Genomic DNA, 15,287 nt, shown 5'->3' on the forward strand with positions numbered 1-15,287 from the left:
GTACTTCTAAAAACCAATATTACATTTTATCATCCTGAAAAGTAGCTACTATCATCAATCCCATTGGTATTTGAGGTAATTCAAGAAACAAGGTTAATTGATTTACCCATTTTTTTAATATTGGATTATAATATTATAACATAGAATTATTATAGTATTAAAATTAAGCCCATCTTTTAATAATCTGTTTTTTTTTTTCTTATTACATAGATGGAGATTGGAAGGAATGTGACAGAATTCATCTTAATAGGACTTACACAGAATCTGAAAATGCAGAAAATAATCTTTGTTTTGTTTCTGGTCTTATACACAATAACACTGACAGGCAATGTTCTCATTGTGGTGACCATCACTAGCAGCAAGTCTTTAAACACCCCCATGTATTTCTTTCTGGCACATTTGTCTTTCGTAGATACAATCTATTCATCTTCTACAGCACCTAAGCTTATTGTGGATTCATTAAAGCAGAAGAAAGTAATTTCCTTCAATTGGTGCATGACCCAGGTCTATTCAGAACATATTTTTGGGGCTACTGAGATCATCTTACTTACAGTGATGGCCTATGATAGGTATGTTGCCATCTGTAAACCACTCCACTATACTACAATCATGAGCAGAAAGGTGTGTGGTCTTCTTGTGGGGGTAGCTTGGTCAGGGGGCTTTCTCCATGCAACAATCCAGATTCTTTTCACAATCTGGTTACCTTTCTGTGGACCCAACATCATAGATCACTTCATGTGTGACTTGTACCCTTTGCTCAAACTTGTCTGCATGGACACCCATACCCTTGGTCTATTTGTGGCAGCTAATAGTGGCTTCATCTGTCTGTTAAGCTTCCTCTTGTTGATGCTCTCCTATGTTGTAATTCTACGTTCCTTGAAGAATCACAGTTTGGAGGGCAGACGCAAAGCCCTCTCCACCTGTGTCTCCCATATCACTGTGGTTGTCTTATTTTTTTTGCCTTGCATATTTGTGTACCTGAGGCCAGTGATGACCCTTCCCATAGATAAAGCTGTAGCTGTCTTTTATTTTATGGTGGTCCCCATGTTAAATCCTTTAATCTACACATTAAGGAACACAGAGGTGAAAAATGCTATGAGGAAACTATGGTGTCAGAAAGTGAATGTAAATGATAAGTAAACAGATCCTAAGAAAACATCCTTTGTAATACAAGAACTTGGGGCAATACATTAAATAGTACTGGGCCAATGGTAATTGTTCCAGGGCCATGAGATTTAAAGAAAATTGACAGCACTTAATATTGTATAGCAAAGCACAGGCTGACTTTATTATTATGCAGAAATTATCCAAAAAAATGTATACTTTGCGATATAATAGCTTCTATTTCTCAAATCCCCCAAATTCTTAGGCTGAGCATTTACACAGTTAATACAAGATTTCTTTCATACTCTGATCCTTATCCAACAGACTTCCTTTCAAAAGCGTTAAGATGCTTCAAGGTCTCTTTTGATCAAAGCAAATATTCCTTCCTCTCTCCCTATTCATGACATTGATTCTGTGACCTAATACAAAATTAACAAATTAACTTGAAAGCATTTGCTACAGCTTATCCTAGAAATTTTAGAAACTTGATCCTGTTACCATAATTGATATTTATATCTCTGGCTTATGGATTTCTACCATTTTTTTATTCCTCATTTCTATCATGGTCAAGAGAGAAGGAGAATGTGATATTTTAAATAATGAAAGAAATTCATTTTAACTTCTACCAGTTGCCCCTGTTTACTATTGTATTACATTTATATCTTTATGTATTATAATTGTTAAGAAATGTTATTATTTACAAAGAATGCTATCATATATATTCTCATTTGATCAACATAGCAGAGAATTATATAAATCTAATTATCTAGTCTTACTATATACAGAACTAAAGGGGAAGAAGGTGGCTCAAGAAAATTAAGTGGATGATCGGAAAATAATTTTAGAGTCCAACTTCTTGGTTTTTATGGTTGTTGTTTATTTGTTTTGTCCTTTAGCCAGTGAAAACTGAGGTATTTATTGTCTTCTAGGAGTCACATAGGTAAAATTATCTGAGGTGGAATCTGAATTCAGGTCTTCTTTACTCCAGATCCCGTTTTTTATCCACTACTTGCAATATTTCTAAATGTCTTTGGGTTGCAACACATCCTTAGAACTGCTCGAAAAAAGAAACAAGATTCCTGACTCTTGGAAGTGGAATTACTTTTTAACATATCCTCATCAGAGCCAAATTCTGTGACTTTTATTGCCAGAATAAAACAATTTTTGGATTTGAAAGTTAAGAAAGTGTACTCCTTTGTGTCCCCATTACATTTTCTCCAGAGATCTATCATATCTAACTTTTCTAGTATTCTATTTACCTCTTTGACTTCTTTCTTATTTATTTTGTGGTTTTATTTATCTAATTCTGAGAGTGCAAGGTTAAGATCTCCCACTATTATAGTTTTACTGTCTATTTCTTCTTGCAGCTCTCTTAATTTCTCTTTTAAGAATTTAGATGCTACCCCACTTGGTACATATATGTTTAATATAGATAGTGCTTCATTATCCATGCTACCCTTTAGCAAGATATAGTGCCCTTCCTTATCTCTTTTAATTAGATCAATTTTTGCTTTAGCTTGATCTGAGATCAGGATGGCTACCCCTGCTTTTTTGACTTCACCTGAAGCATAGTAAATTTTGCTCCAACCTTTTACCTTTAACCTGCATGTATCTCCCCGCTTCAGGTGTGTTTCCTGTAAACAACATATTGTAGGATTCTGGCTTTTAATCCATTCTGCTAACCGCTTTCTCTTTATGGGGGAGTTTACCCCGTTCACATTTATGGTTAGAATGACCAATTCTGTATTACTTGCCATCTTGTTAACCCCGGTTTATGCTTTTCTCTTTTCTTTCCCCTTTACCCCCCTTCCCAGTATTAAGCTTGTGAGCACCACTTGCTTCTCACAGCCTTCCCTCCCCCCGCCTTAGAGTTCCTCCCCCTATCTTACCCTTTTCCCTCCCAGTTTCCATATTCCCTTCCGCTTAGCTTATTCCTTCCCTTTTCACTTTTCCCTTCTCACTTTTCAATGAGGTGGGAGAAGTTTCACCATAGATTGAATATGTCTTAAGATTTTTCACTTAAAGCCAATTCTGAAGGCAGTAAGATACCCACTATATTCTTCCCCCTCCATTCTTTCTCTCAGATATAATAGGTTTCCTATGCCTCTTCATGAGATGTAGTACCCCCACTTTACCCTTTTTCTGGTACAATGTCCTTTCCACATCAGTTTCTAGAACAAGGTATACATGTATTCTTTATACATCTTTATATCAGGAATATAGTTCCCAAGATTAATCTTTAGGATTTGAAAGTTAAGTACATAAATCTGTATGATATGAAAATAAAAAATCATCTTGGGAAGTTCATAATAATGTAGATAACGTCTTTTAAACTACTTTGCAGGTCAATGTGGTTACAAAAAATAATTATTAGGAGCAATTCTCTAAAAATTATCACTTTTGACATCACATACATTTGTATCTTCTATTTTGGAAGGACCTCAGAAACTATTGATTCTATGAAGTAGTTGACAGTAAAAAAAAACCCTCAAGAATTTCCTAAAAAAAATTATCCTAATAAACAATCTAATCTTTCCCAACTTGATTCTAGATTGGCTAAGTTTATAAACTACCAAAACAACCCAATCTCCTTTTTGGATATCACTATTTTGTAGTTAGTTATTTTTTTCCCCAGTGTGCTAGATCCACAATTTTAAATAATTCATCTAATTTTTTAGTGTATAAATAGAATGGTTCAATTTTCTAAGCCACATAAATAGAAAAATAAGTGCTTTAGACAGTTCTCACAGTCTTCTTTTCTGAAAACTCCATATTCTAAGCAATTTCAAATGATTTCTGTTTAGAATGTGTGTTCAGAATTATATACATGTATTATAGCCAAAAAAAGAAAAAAAAAACCTAAACAATTATTGATGGTGCAGCTTCCAACAATCATGAGAGAAAAGAGAATGCTCTTGTCTATATTTAGCATTTCTCCTTTACTTTGTTTATTACTTAAACAAAGGTTTTTCTTTTCTTTTCTTTTTTTAACTCAAAGCCGGGGATATTTAAAAAGTTTATAGAACCATTGGAGGTAAGAGGAAAAATAATTAAGAAATGGTATTTACCATCTGCCTCCAAAATGCTATTGGAAAAACTATTTTTTTTTTTTTAGTTTTGTGAAACCAGCAAGAGAATCCTGATACTCATACTTTATATGAGTTTATATGAGTATGTTTTCCAATTATGACAGAAAGCCTTCAATAGTCAACTTCCCACTTTTGGTGAATGACAAGAAAATAAATTATATCATGGGGAAAATTAGACAGAACTGCTAGAGATTACTAAGATTTAATCAAAATAATAAAGTCTTCAGAATAAAATGATGATGTTCATCAAAACTACCAGGAAAAATTTAGAAAGAAAGATATATATCAGAAATAATTCACTGGTTTTAAAAATCACATGTGAAGGAGTAGAAAAGAGGAGAATGTATATTTTGGTAATCCCCTGTGCCCTAAATTTCTGTGCTGGATTCTTCTGGGCTAAGCAATCCTGTTCTATGATAATTCTAGAGCAAGTATGGTAATCAGAGGACCCCCAGAATGTGAAAAAAGGATCAACCAAAGGCAGAAATACAGAATGCCAAAGATCCCATATCCCATGGTGGTAGGACTGGGTCCCTGAGTAGTTTTTCTACCTTCTGAAACAATTAAAGAATTCATCAAATTATTTGATTCAGTCAACAAATTGATTATTAGATGATTTGAGAAACTTAAAGGAGATAGAATGAAAAAGCACAGCACAATTCCATGGTGCATGGTAAATACTTTATAAATGTTACAATAATAATACTTATTATTATTATCAAAACCAGCCAAAATAAAAGCATACAAATACAGGTTTTGATAAAATAACTGCATAATGTGAATCTCAAATAACAGCAACAACAGCAATAAAAGCAGAAGTTTTAATCCTCCTAACAGATAAAGCAAAAATATTTTTATTGCATAGAAAGAGATACAAAACCTGTTTAACATGTATAGGACTGCTTGCCTGGTTTAACAGTATAGGACTGGGGGAGGGGGTGGAGGGAGGGAGGGGAAAAATTGGAACAGAAGAGAGTGCAAGGGATAATGTTGTAAAAAATTACCCTGGCATGGGTTCTGTCAATAAAAAAGTTATTAAAAAAAAAAAAAGAAAGAGATACAAAAGCAAAATACATTTTGCTTGAATCAATTATATGAAACAAACTAGTACAAATAGTAAACATGTTTCAAATGCAGAGTGTCTAAGTTCATAAAGGAAAAAAAAAATAGCACGACCATAAGAAGAAACAAGCAATAATATATGCCCTTCTTTCTATTTTATGTTATTCTAAAAGAAAGATAAACAAAAGGAAAACTGAAATTGAAAAATTTACTAGAGAAAGCTGTTTTTTTCTTCTAAGGGGAATATATACATTTTTCTGTGCCACATGAAACTTTTATAAAAAATTAGCTCTCTATTTTGGAACAGATAGTGCAAGCAAGTGCAGAAAAATAGTTGCATCCTTCATAGACAACATAATTAAAATAGGAATCAAAATTTTCCTTTAAAAAAGCAGTTGTCTTTGGATATTAATAACTGAATTTTAAGTAATAAGTTGGTCAAAGAATACAACTAAAAATTAGTGTATTAAAATAGTGTTAATGAAAAAAAAGTATCAAAATTTCTGGTGTACAACTAAATCTAAACTCAGGTGAAACCATATCCTTAAAAATATGTACCTAATAAGGCACTTCTAATACTTCTAAGAGTATTAGAAATTTATTCATATATATGATATATATATGTAACATTTATATATAAATGAAGTTTATATTGATATTTACTGATATATTGAAATTTATATCATATTGAACAAATTACATATATATGCATATGCATATACAAAATATGCATGTGTTATATATATATGTATTGAGTAATATTGTTAATTCTCTGTGTATGTACTGATATATATACACACATATAAATATATACCTAGATTGAAATGTGTATCATTCTATAGCAGAATAAAAATACCATCAAAAGAGAATTAATAAAATTAAAAGTTAAAAAATAAATTGAATTAATAAGCAAAACTTGAACCTGGGTGTGTGAAAAAATGAAAAATGTTATTGCAAAAGTTAATTTAATTACAAAAGAAAATATTATCACCAACAAAACTAATATGTGAATTTATCATGGATGAAGATGAAGTCACATCTTTGTATATACAAATATTTGTATATACATATACAAATTTCTCATATAAACACAATAAATGGAATACTGTTATGGATCTTAGGAGGAAAAAATAAGATCAATTCATAAATGAGCTTCTTAAGAAATAATCTCTGTTATTAGATGGATTTGAAAATTAATTTTCCCAAATATTTAAGGAGGGTTGGAACTCTGAAAAGGTATATTTGAATCAAGGATAGCATGGTGCTTATACTTTTAAACACCTACTCAGTGTGAGATAATGGTTATCTATGGTGATGTAATGGTTGTGCATGCTTAATGTGTTGTAGTGATGTAATCATACTGAGGTATTTAAGGGAGTCTCAGACAAAGAAGATTCTCTCAGCCACAGACACAGAGAAGACTCAAGACTCCAGATTCCAGATTCCAGATTCCATCTTTGACCAGCTTTGTGGTGGCCCTTCTGCCTCCTTCACTCCTCCACCAAGACTAAGGACTTGGGCTGATCCCGAGATCCTCCAGAAAGCTAGCTCAGACATTACAATTAATCCCAATATTTTATTAATTAGAGCTTGTTTTATATTCTCATATACCTCAATGTTCATTGGAGACAGTGATAACAGCCATGAAGTTAAAAAATGCTTCCTCCTTGGAAAGAAAACTATGGCAAATTGGCACAGCATACTAAAAAGCAGACACATTTTAAAACTATGATTCTTTAAGAATCAATTCAGGGCTATGAAAATTGGATTGTGAGGAAAGCTGAGAACTTTAAAATTGATATTTTCTAATGGTGGATTTAGAGAAGACTTTTGAAAGTCCCTTGGATAGCAAGGAATTCAAATCAATATTTAAAGAAATAAATTCAGACTATTCATGGCAAGGTCAAATATTAAAGGTGAAGTTGAAATACTTTGGCTACATAATTAGAAGATGAGGTTTCCTGAAATAGAGATTGATTTGGGAGAAAATGGAATGCAAAAGGAGAAAATGAATGTGGGCAGACTTTGAAAAAAGAAGAACAAACAAAGGGCAGATGTGCTATGGTCCATTGGTCATCAAGTATTATACATAAATGAATGATTGACTAATACTACCAATATTGGCAGAAATTACAGTTGTCTAAGAATCTGCAATTTTTCTTTGAAAACTCAGCCAATATGAAACTGAGTGGTAAATCAGTGGAATAAATTAGGTATACAATCCACTCTAGTTAATAACAATAATTATCTAGTTTTTGATATTCTCAAACATCCACATTTTGAGATAAATAAGCTCTATTTGATAAAAATTTCTTGGAAAACTGGAAAGCATTCTGACAGCTAGTTAGCTGTAGATTGATAATACACTATATACTCAGATGACATCAAAAGGGTATGTGATTTAGATATAACAGATGGTATCAAAATCAGATTAGGAGAGCAGGAAAAATTATATTTCCAATATTTACAGATAAGGAAAGAATTTATAACCAAATCAGAGAGAAAGAACATAATGGGATGTGAAGTGGATAATTCAAATTCTATTAAACTAAAAAAAAAAATCAGCAAACAACATGGAAACAGCTAAGGTTAGAATTAGACTGAGGGGAACAATAACAATAACAAAGAAACTAAAACAAAAAACAAAAGAAAATAAATTTATAGAATGTTTCTTTGATCAAAGGTTACTCTGTAAATGCATAGGTCTCCAAGTCACATTCATATGAATATGAATTTCTCTAGCTGAGAAATGGCCAAAATTATGAACAGGCAGTTTTCAGGAGAAGAAATCAGAGCTTACTTATAGTAATGTTTAAAAAAAATGTTCTAAATCATGATTGTTTAGAAAAATGAAAATTAAAGGTATTTTGAAATACCATCATATAATTATTTCATTTGCTTTTATGACAGAAAAGGAAAGTGACCAGTGTTTGAGGGAATGTGGAAAAATTGAGACACTACTGCCATGTTGCTGGTATTGTGATCTAACCCAACCATTTAAGAAGGGAATTTGAAATTATTACCAAAGAGTTGTAAAATGGAATTTGACAAACCCAGAAATAGCTCCTCTGGATTTATAGCCCAAATACATCAGAGAAAAAGGAAAAAGAAGTATATATTCAAAAATATTTACAACAGATTTTTGGTGATAAATGATTGGAAATTGAGGGGATAACCATCAATTGGAGAATGGCTGAATAAGTGGTATTATATGATCTTTGTGGAATATATTTTTGCTACAAGAAGTTTCAAGCAATATACTTTCAGAAAAAACTGGGGAAAAAAAACTTACATGAACTGATGCATAATATAATGAACAGAACTAAAAGAACATTTTAAACAGTAATAGCAAAAATGTAATGATGATCTGCTGTGAATGACAGCTATTCTCAGCAATATAATAATGTAAGACAATCCTGGAAGACTTAGAATGAAAAATACTATGTATTTGCAGAGAAAGAAGTGATGCTTACTCTTATTTTTTTCATTTTGTTATTCTTTTTTTATGTCTATATCTTATTTGTAACATGGCTAATAAGCAAATGTTTTGCATGACTATATGTATAATTTATATGAATTTTTTTTGCCTTTTCAAAGAGAAGGATATGGAAGGAAGGAGAGAGAATTTCAAACTCAAAATTAAAAAAAAAGTTGAAAATACTTGTTTACATATAATTAAGAAAAAAAGATTTTAAAAAGAAAATTTAAAAAATGAATTTTAAATCATTTTTTCCAACACTAAAATGATATCTCGTTTCTTTTCACATAGGATTTTGAATGCTTGCTTATCCTCATGAGGATTAGTCTTAATGGAACTTTCACCCCATGGCTTTGAAGGCAGAGAATGAAAACCCCAAAGGCAGGGAAAAGAGCCAAATTGATTTCTACTATTAAAACAAAACTCTTCAAGAATAATTTATAATTAAGTCCTGTGAGAATGAAGCATGAGACATGCAAACAGGCCAGTATTCTTTTTTTAAGATCTTCTTTAAACATTTGTAAACAAAGAAGAAACCAGTTTCTCCTTTTTTTTCCCCTTTTCTTTAGATATTTGAAGAAGCCATTTGGAATGGCTTGAGAGAACCACTTGGATTCATTTCCATGGTAGGTTTTGTCTGTTGTTCTGTGATTAGAGGAGTGAGTTCTCCTTATTTCAGTTTTCCAGATGCGAAACTGAATCTGGGATTTTCTGGGAATATACCTTAAGTTTCTCTACTTCTCAGTACCTAGATTACTTTGACCAAAAACAATGATTTTCATGTCTCTCTGAAACATTGCTTAATTTTAGAAGGCATTTATTACAGAAGGCAGGGAATATGGACAATTCATACATACATATACAGAAATGAACGTGTTTAATCAAACAGTGATATGTTTTGTACTCCTGAATATATCAGAAGCTACTCAAAGACAGATAAAGCTCAAATGTATGTTTCTCAACTTGGAATATGTTTGTCATTTAATTCATAATTAAATAATACTAGCCCACTCAATTTATTGAAATATATTATTAACTGTCTCACACTTTCTGGATATAAAATTTAAAATAAAACTTTAAACAATATAGGAAGTTGGTATAATAGGTAATGAGCCAAGCTTCTTGTATTCACGAAAATCCAGCAAAATCTTACCTTCAGCATAATAGATGTAACTTTGGAAACGTCACTTAACCCCAAATTTCTATAGTTATAAAATTCAAAGGAGGTCTGAGTGTATATTAGTGGGGGAATTTTTCTTTGCGAGATTCTAAATGAATGATTATAGGTTAATTTCTACAATAATAACGTTTATAGAAACACTTTTCTCTCTCCTCTATCCATATGTTATTGACTAGTGCAAAGTTATTAGTTTTGGGTTTCTAAAATATCACGCAGATATTGTACTATAGTAATAGGAGTAGCTATAAGGTTATGTTGTCACCAACAAAACAGAAGATTCCCATTAACAGAACTTCCTATTGAGTCAGATCTTTTGCATCTTTCAGTAATATAAATCTATCTGTCTGTCTATTTCTCTCTCTGTCTGTGTGTGTCACTCTGTCTCTCTGTCTCTCTATGTCTGTCTGTCTCTCTGTGTGTGTGCCTCTCTGTCTCTCTCTGTCTCTTTGTCTCTCTCCCTGTGTCTGTCCTGTCTTTCTCTCTCTCTCTCTCCTCTTTTCTTTCTCTCTTTATCTGTCTGTCTGTCTCTCTGTCTCTGTCTCTCTCTTTCCTTGTTTGTTTTTTTCCTCTGTCTCTCTGTCTATCTCTGTCCACCACTGTCTATCTCTGCACTAGCTACAGCTCATAGAAGCTAGATTTTAATAGATTTTAAGACAAAGACTTTAATATTTTGAGGAGAAATAAAGATGTTCTTGAACCTGAACTGTTATGTTCATAGAAATGTTCACTGAAAATCCCATATATGTATGTTCATTGCTTGTTGTTATTGTTGTTTCAGTATAAATCACTTCAGGAAGACCTAAAAAAAAGCCTAACTAGTCATCAATAGTAAGAAGAAAATAAGATTAAAAAGTGATTATAATAAAAAAAAATTGGAATGAATACCACAAATGAATCTAATGGTTTGAGCTATCTGATTGACGCAGAATATAGAGCATAAGGCTAAGAGTCAGGGGAAAAAAATTAAGTTCAAATTTATCCTCAGATACTTACTGGCTATGTTTTATTGTATAAGTCATTTAATCCCATGCCTCAGTTTCTTTATTTGTAAAATGGATATGAAGAAAATATATTTTTTATCTCACAGGTTTATTGTGAGGATAAAATGATTTATTATTTATAAAAGACATTGCAAATTAAATCACTATCTAAATTTTAGCAATTTTTACCATAGTTTTTAGAATTTTTTGGCTCTGTTATTGTGTATGTGTGTTTATGTGTATATTCGGTTCCCTATGAATGTCTCACTGAATTATATGCACAGTTGGGCTTTAATAGATAAGGAAAGCATGAGTCTTACTCTTTAGAGCTACACCATCAATGTAGAAATACAAATAATAAATTCAGATGACTCCCAGTTAAGATTAATTGTCTGAGTAAATCTATACTGCAGTCACCATATCACTCAGAACACAACTCTTCCCACCTAAGGATATCTGAGGTACCATTTCCTAAATGTACCATGAATCAGAGCACAATGGACTAAAAAGATGACATGATATTCATAGACATATGCACATATTATGCAAGGATATTTGAGGAGGGAAGAAGAAAATTAGCAAATGGTCTCATGAAGGTGACCATCACAAGAGAGTTGGTATTTGAGTTTATGCTTAAACAAAGAGAAGTCTCCTGAAAAGAAATAAGGATGTAACATATTTTTGTTGATGCTGATAGTTTTTATGAGGTTACAGAGGCAAGAATGTTGAGGAAGTTGTTTAGCTTTTTATTTTTCAAAATACATGCAAAGATAGTGTTGAACATTCACTCTATCAAAATCTTGTGTTCCAAATTTTTCTCCCTCTCTCTTCACCTAATCAAAAATATGCTAAACATGTAAAATTCTTATAAACATATTGGAAAACTATAAATTATTCAACTAGACAATACATACATTTTATGAAGGAAAACACTATGAATATCTAGAGAGGGGCTGAAGCAAAATTGATAAAACAATAAATTTCAGTAAAGGAGGCTCATAAGGAGACATAAGAGAGTTAGGAGAAGAAAAAATAAATAAGTAATGTTAGCAAAAGAAATAAAGAATATATGTATTAGAAAGTGGTATACAATAGTATTAAAATGGATGGCAGAGCAGAAGGATACGTCTTGAACAGAATATATCACAACTGAAAATCTAGAACTTAAATGCCAATTTAATTATTAATGGAATGTTGATTGGTTTCTTAAATACCAAACCCATCTTGCAAAATCATTACAGAAACTATTAAAAATAAGAAGTTGAAAAGGATAAGTCTTGAAGTATAATGTGAATAAGTACCATAATGTGACTGAGGGAAAAGTAATTTGGTCTAGATCATATAATTAGAATTACTGAGGGTAAATTATCTTACAGTGGAAACCAATATGGGGATTGAATGATTTGAAATGGGGAGTAGATTAACATTTTGGTTAAGACTTGAACTGAAAGATTACAAATTTCTTTTTCATGTATGCAATATTGGGAGCAATGAGACTTATTGGGGAAACTTTTTTTTTTCACTTGATGAATGAATTTGGCATTTGAAGATCTGTTTTAAACATTAATTTTTAAGTTATTACTTGTGAGACCCACAATTTAAAAATGAAGTAAATAAGTAGGTGATTAAATCACATGGAGATTTAAGTGTAGAAATTTAGAAATGTAGAAATTTTATATGTTCCTCACAAAACACCAGAAAACCATGTAGTTAAATAGAAACTAATTCCTATTGACAGATGAAGAAAGTCAAGCTGTTAAGAAGACAGGGGTCCTCCATAGCTACAGTGACATGATTGAGGCCAGTTCCAATGATCTTGTAAAGAAGAGAGCCATATACACCCAGAGAAAGGATTGTGAGAACTGAATGTGGATCAGAACATAGCATTTTCACTCTTTTTGTTGTTGTTTTCTTTCTCATTTTTCCCTTTTTGATCTGATTTTTCTTGTGCAGCCCAATAATTGTATAACTACGTATCCATATATTGAGTTTAACATATTTTTAAACATATTTAACATATATTGAATTACTTGTCATCTAGGAGAGGGGGTGGGATGAAGGGAGAAAATTGGAACACAAGGTTTTGAAAGGGTCAATGTTGAAAAATTATCTGTGCATATGTTTTGAAAATAAAAAGCTTTAGTAAAAAAATAAAACTACAAGGGTCACCCCCCAGGCTTTTATTTCAGTTTCCTACATCTTGATTATATAAAGAACAATTAGTTCACTTATAAAGAGTAGTTGCTTTATTGTTATCATAAGAACAATGCAAATTGACTGATTTTTCTTTAAAATTCTTCTCAGAACACATGGCAAAATAGAGATGGAGGATACTAAGGTTATCTTTTTTCAAGAATAAGTTGGATTTCATAATGTGTTTAGTGGTTATTAATCTTTGGGGTTTCTTTATCATCTTCCATCTCTAAGATTTCATGTCATAAATTCAAGATGTCAGCATGAGATAAATCATTAAGAATTTATGATAATATGTCATTTTCCCTCATTTTTATGGGAGTGGAAGTGAGGGGGATAGATTTGGATACTAATGACTTTGTGCTAGTACTGTACTAAGTACTTAATAAAACAACTACTATTTTTTTCCTGAAAAGTAGCATCACCACTGAATTATGAAAGTAAACCAAGGTTAATAGCCAGGGTCACACAAATTGAAAGTTTCTGAGCCTGAATTTATCTCAGTACTTCATGACCTAAAGCTTAGGGCTACATCCACTATGCCATCAGTTGCCATAGACAATTGGAAATAATCTTAAGTACTATTAAACGTAAAACAGAAGAAATTATAAGTACATATGGGTTAGGACTTCTTTGCCTTCAGGGTAAGTTACTTTATTCCATGGAATTAATCTATTATACATTCAAAAGATGTACTATCAGTAAGTTTTGGGAAGATGATGACTTGAATATTACAAACCCTTAAAAGTAATTACTTACTTCTAGAGGACAATTTGATATTCAGGACTATGACACATCCAGACAAGGTTTTTCAATCCCACTAGGTACATTCAGTAAAGAGATCAGTGAAGAGATTATCCTACATACCAAAAGAAAAACAGAATGATAACTAAATGTTTTATCAAACTTTCCTAACATATGGATTAAATGTCATTAACTCAAATAGAATTTGGAAAACCCCTTTTTACCTTTCACTTTTACCCTTTAAGAAAATTTCTCCAGAGGATTCTCAACACTAAAGGGATTGATTATTGTCTTTAAAATTAAAGATTAGAAGATGCACTGGGAAGGTGTAAAATTACAATCACCTGAGAAAGTTAAAAAAATAAAAACTTAATAACAATTGAGTCTTTATTCTTGATGATTTGTCTACAGTTGTATATTGAATTATTTTAATTACTTCTTATTTTCTTTGCAGAGAAAGCCATTTCTTGTGAGTCTGTTCTTTCATTTCATATAGATGGAAAAAGGAAGGAATGTGACAGAATTCATCTTATTAGGACTTACACAGAATCTGAAAATGCAGAAAGTGATATTTGCCTTGTTTCTGCTCTTATACATAGTAACACTGACAGGCAATCTTCTCATTATGGTGACAATCATCAACAGTCAGACTCTAAACTCCCCTATGTATTTCTTCCTGGCACACTTATCTTTTATAGATACAATTTTTACATCTTCTTCAGCACCTAAACTTATTGTGGACTCCCTAAAAGAGAAGAAAACAATCTCCTTCAATTGGTGCATGACCCAAGTCTATGCAGAACATGCCTTTGGGGCTGCTGAGATCATCTTGCTCACAGTGATGGCCTATGATAGATATGTTGCCATCTGTAAACCACTCCACTATACTACAATCATGAGCAGGAAGTTGTGTGGTCTTCTTGTGGGGGTAGCTTGGACAGGGGGCTTTCTCCATGCAACTATCCAGATTCTTTTCACAATCTGGTTGCCCTTCTGTGGACCCAACATTATAGATCATTTCATGTGTGACTTGTATCCTTTGCTCAAACTCGTTTGCATGGATATCCATACCCTTGGTCTATTTGTGGCAGCTAATAGTGGCTTCAACTGTTTGTTAAACTTCTTCTTGTTGATAGTCTCTTATGCTGCCATTCTGCACTCCCTGAAGAATCAAAGTGTTGAAGGCAGACGCAAAGCCCTCTCCACCTGTGTCTCCCATATCACTGTGGTTGTCTTATTTTTTTTGCCTTGCATATTTGTGTACCTGAGACCAGTGATGACCCTTCCCATAGATAAATTTGCAGCTCTCTTTTATAGTATGGTGGCTCCCCTGTTAAATCCTTTAATCTACACACTAAGAAACAAAGAGGTGAAAAATGCTATGAGGAAGCTCTGGACTCAGAAAGTAAATTTAGGTAATAAGTAAATAGATCTGTAAGATAACATCCCTATTAATA

At 32.2% G+C, this 15,287-nt stretch overlaps 2 protein-coding genes across 2 annotated transcripts; both read left to right on the forward strand.

Moving 5' to 3' along the window:
• The first annotated feature begins 210 nt into the window (after positions 1-210).
• LOC127541317 (olfactory receptor 4C12-like) lies at positions 211-1,140 on the forward strand. Its single transcript, XM_051966600.1, has one exon. It carries the CDS (start codon positions 211-213, stop codon positions 1,138-1,140), a length of 930 nt encoding a protein of 309 aa, XP_051822560.1.
• Positions 1,141-14,326: 13,186 nt separating this feature from the next.
• Positions 14,327-15,256, forward strand: LOC127541322 (olfactory receptor 4C12-like). The gene has a single exon (XM_051966606.1). The coding sequence runs from the start codon at positions 14,327-14,329 to the stop codon at positions 15,254-15,256; it is 930 nt and encodes a 309-aa protein (XP_051822566.1).
• The last annotated feature ends 31 nt before the right edge of the window (positions 15,257-15,287 follow it).

The sequence above is a fragment of the Antechinus flavipes genome, chromosome 6, assembly GCF_016432865.1.
Source record: "Antechinus flavipes isolate AdamAnt ecotype Samford, QLD, Australia chromosome 6, AdamAnt_v2, whole genome shotgun sequence".
Classification (NCBI taxonomy): domain Eukaryota; kingdom Metazoa; phylum Chordata; class Mammalia; order Dasyuromorphia; family Dasyuridae; genus Antechinus; species Antechinus flavipes.

What these genes read in the sequence shown, in the direction of transcription:
- LOC127541317 (XM_051966600.1), top strand. Translation starts at nt 211, where the DNA reads ATGGAGATTGGAAGGAATGTGACAGAATTCATCTTAATAGGACTTACA.
- LOC127541322 (XM_051966606.1), top strand. Translation starts at nt 14,327, where the DNA reads ATGGAAAAAGGAAGGAATGTGACAGAATTCATCTTATTAGGACTTACA.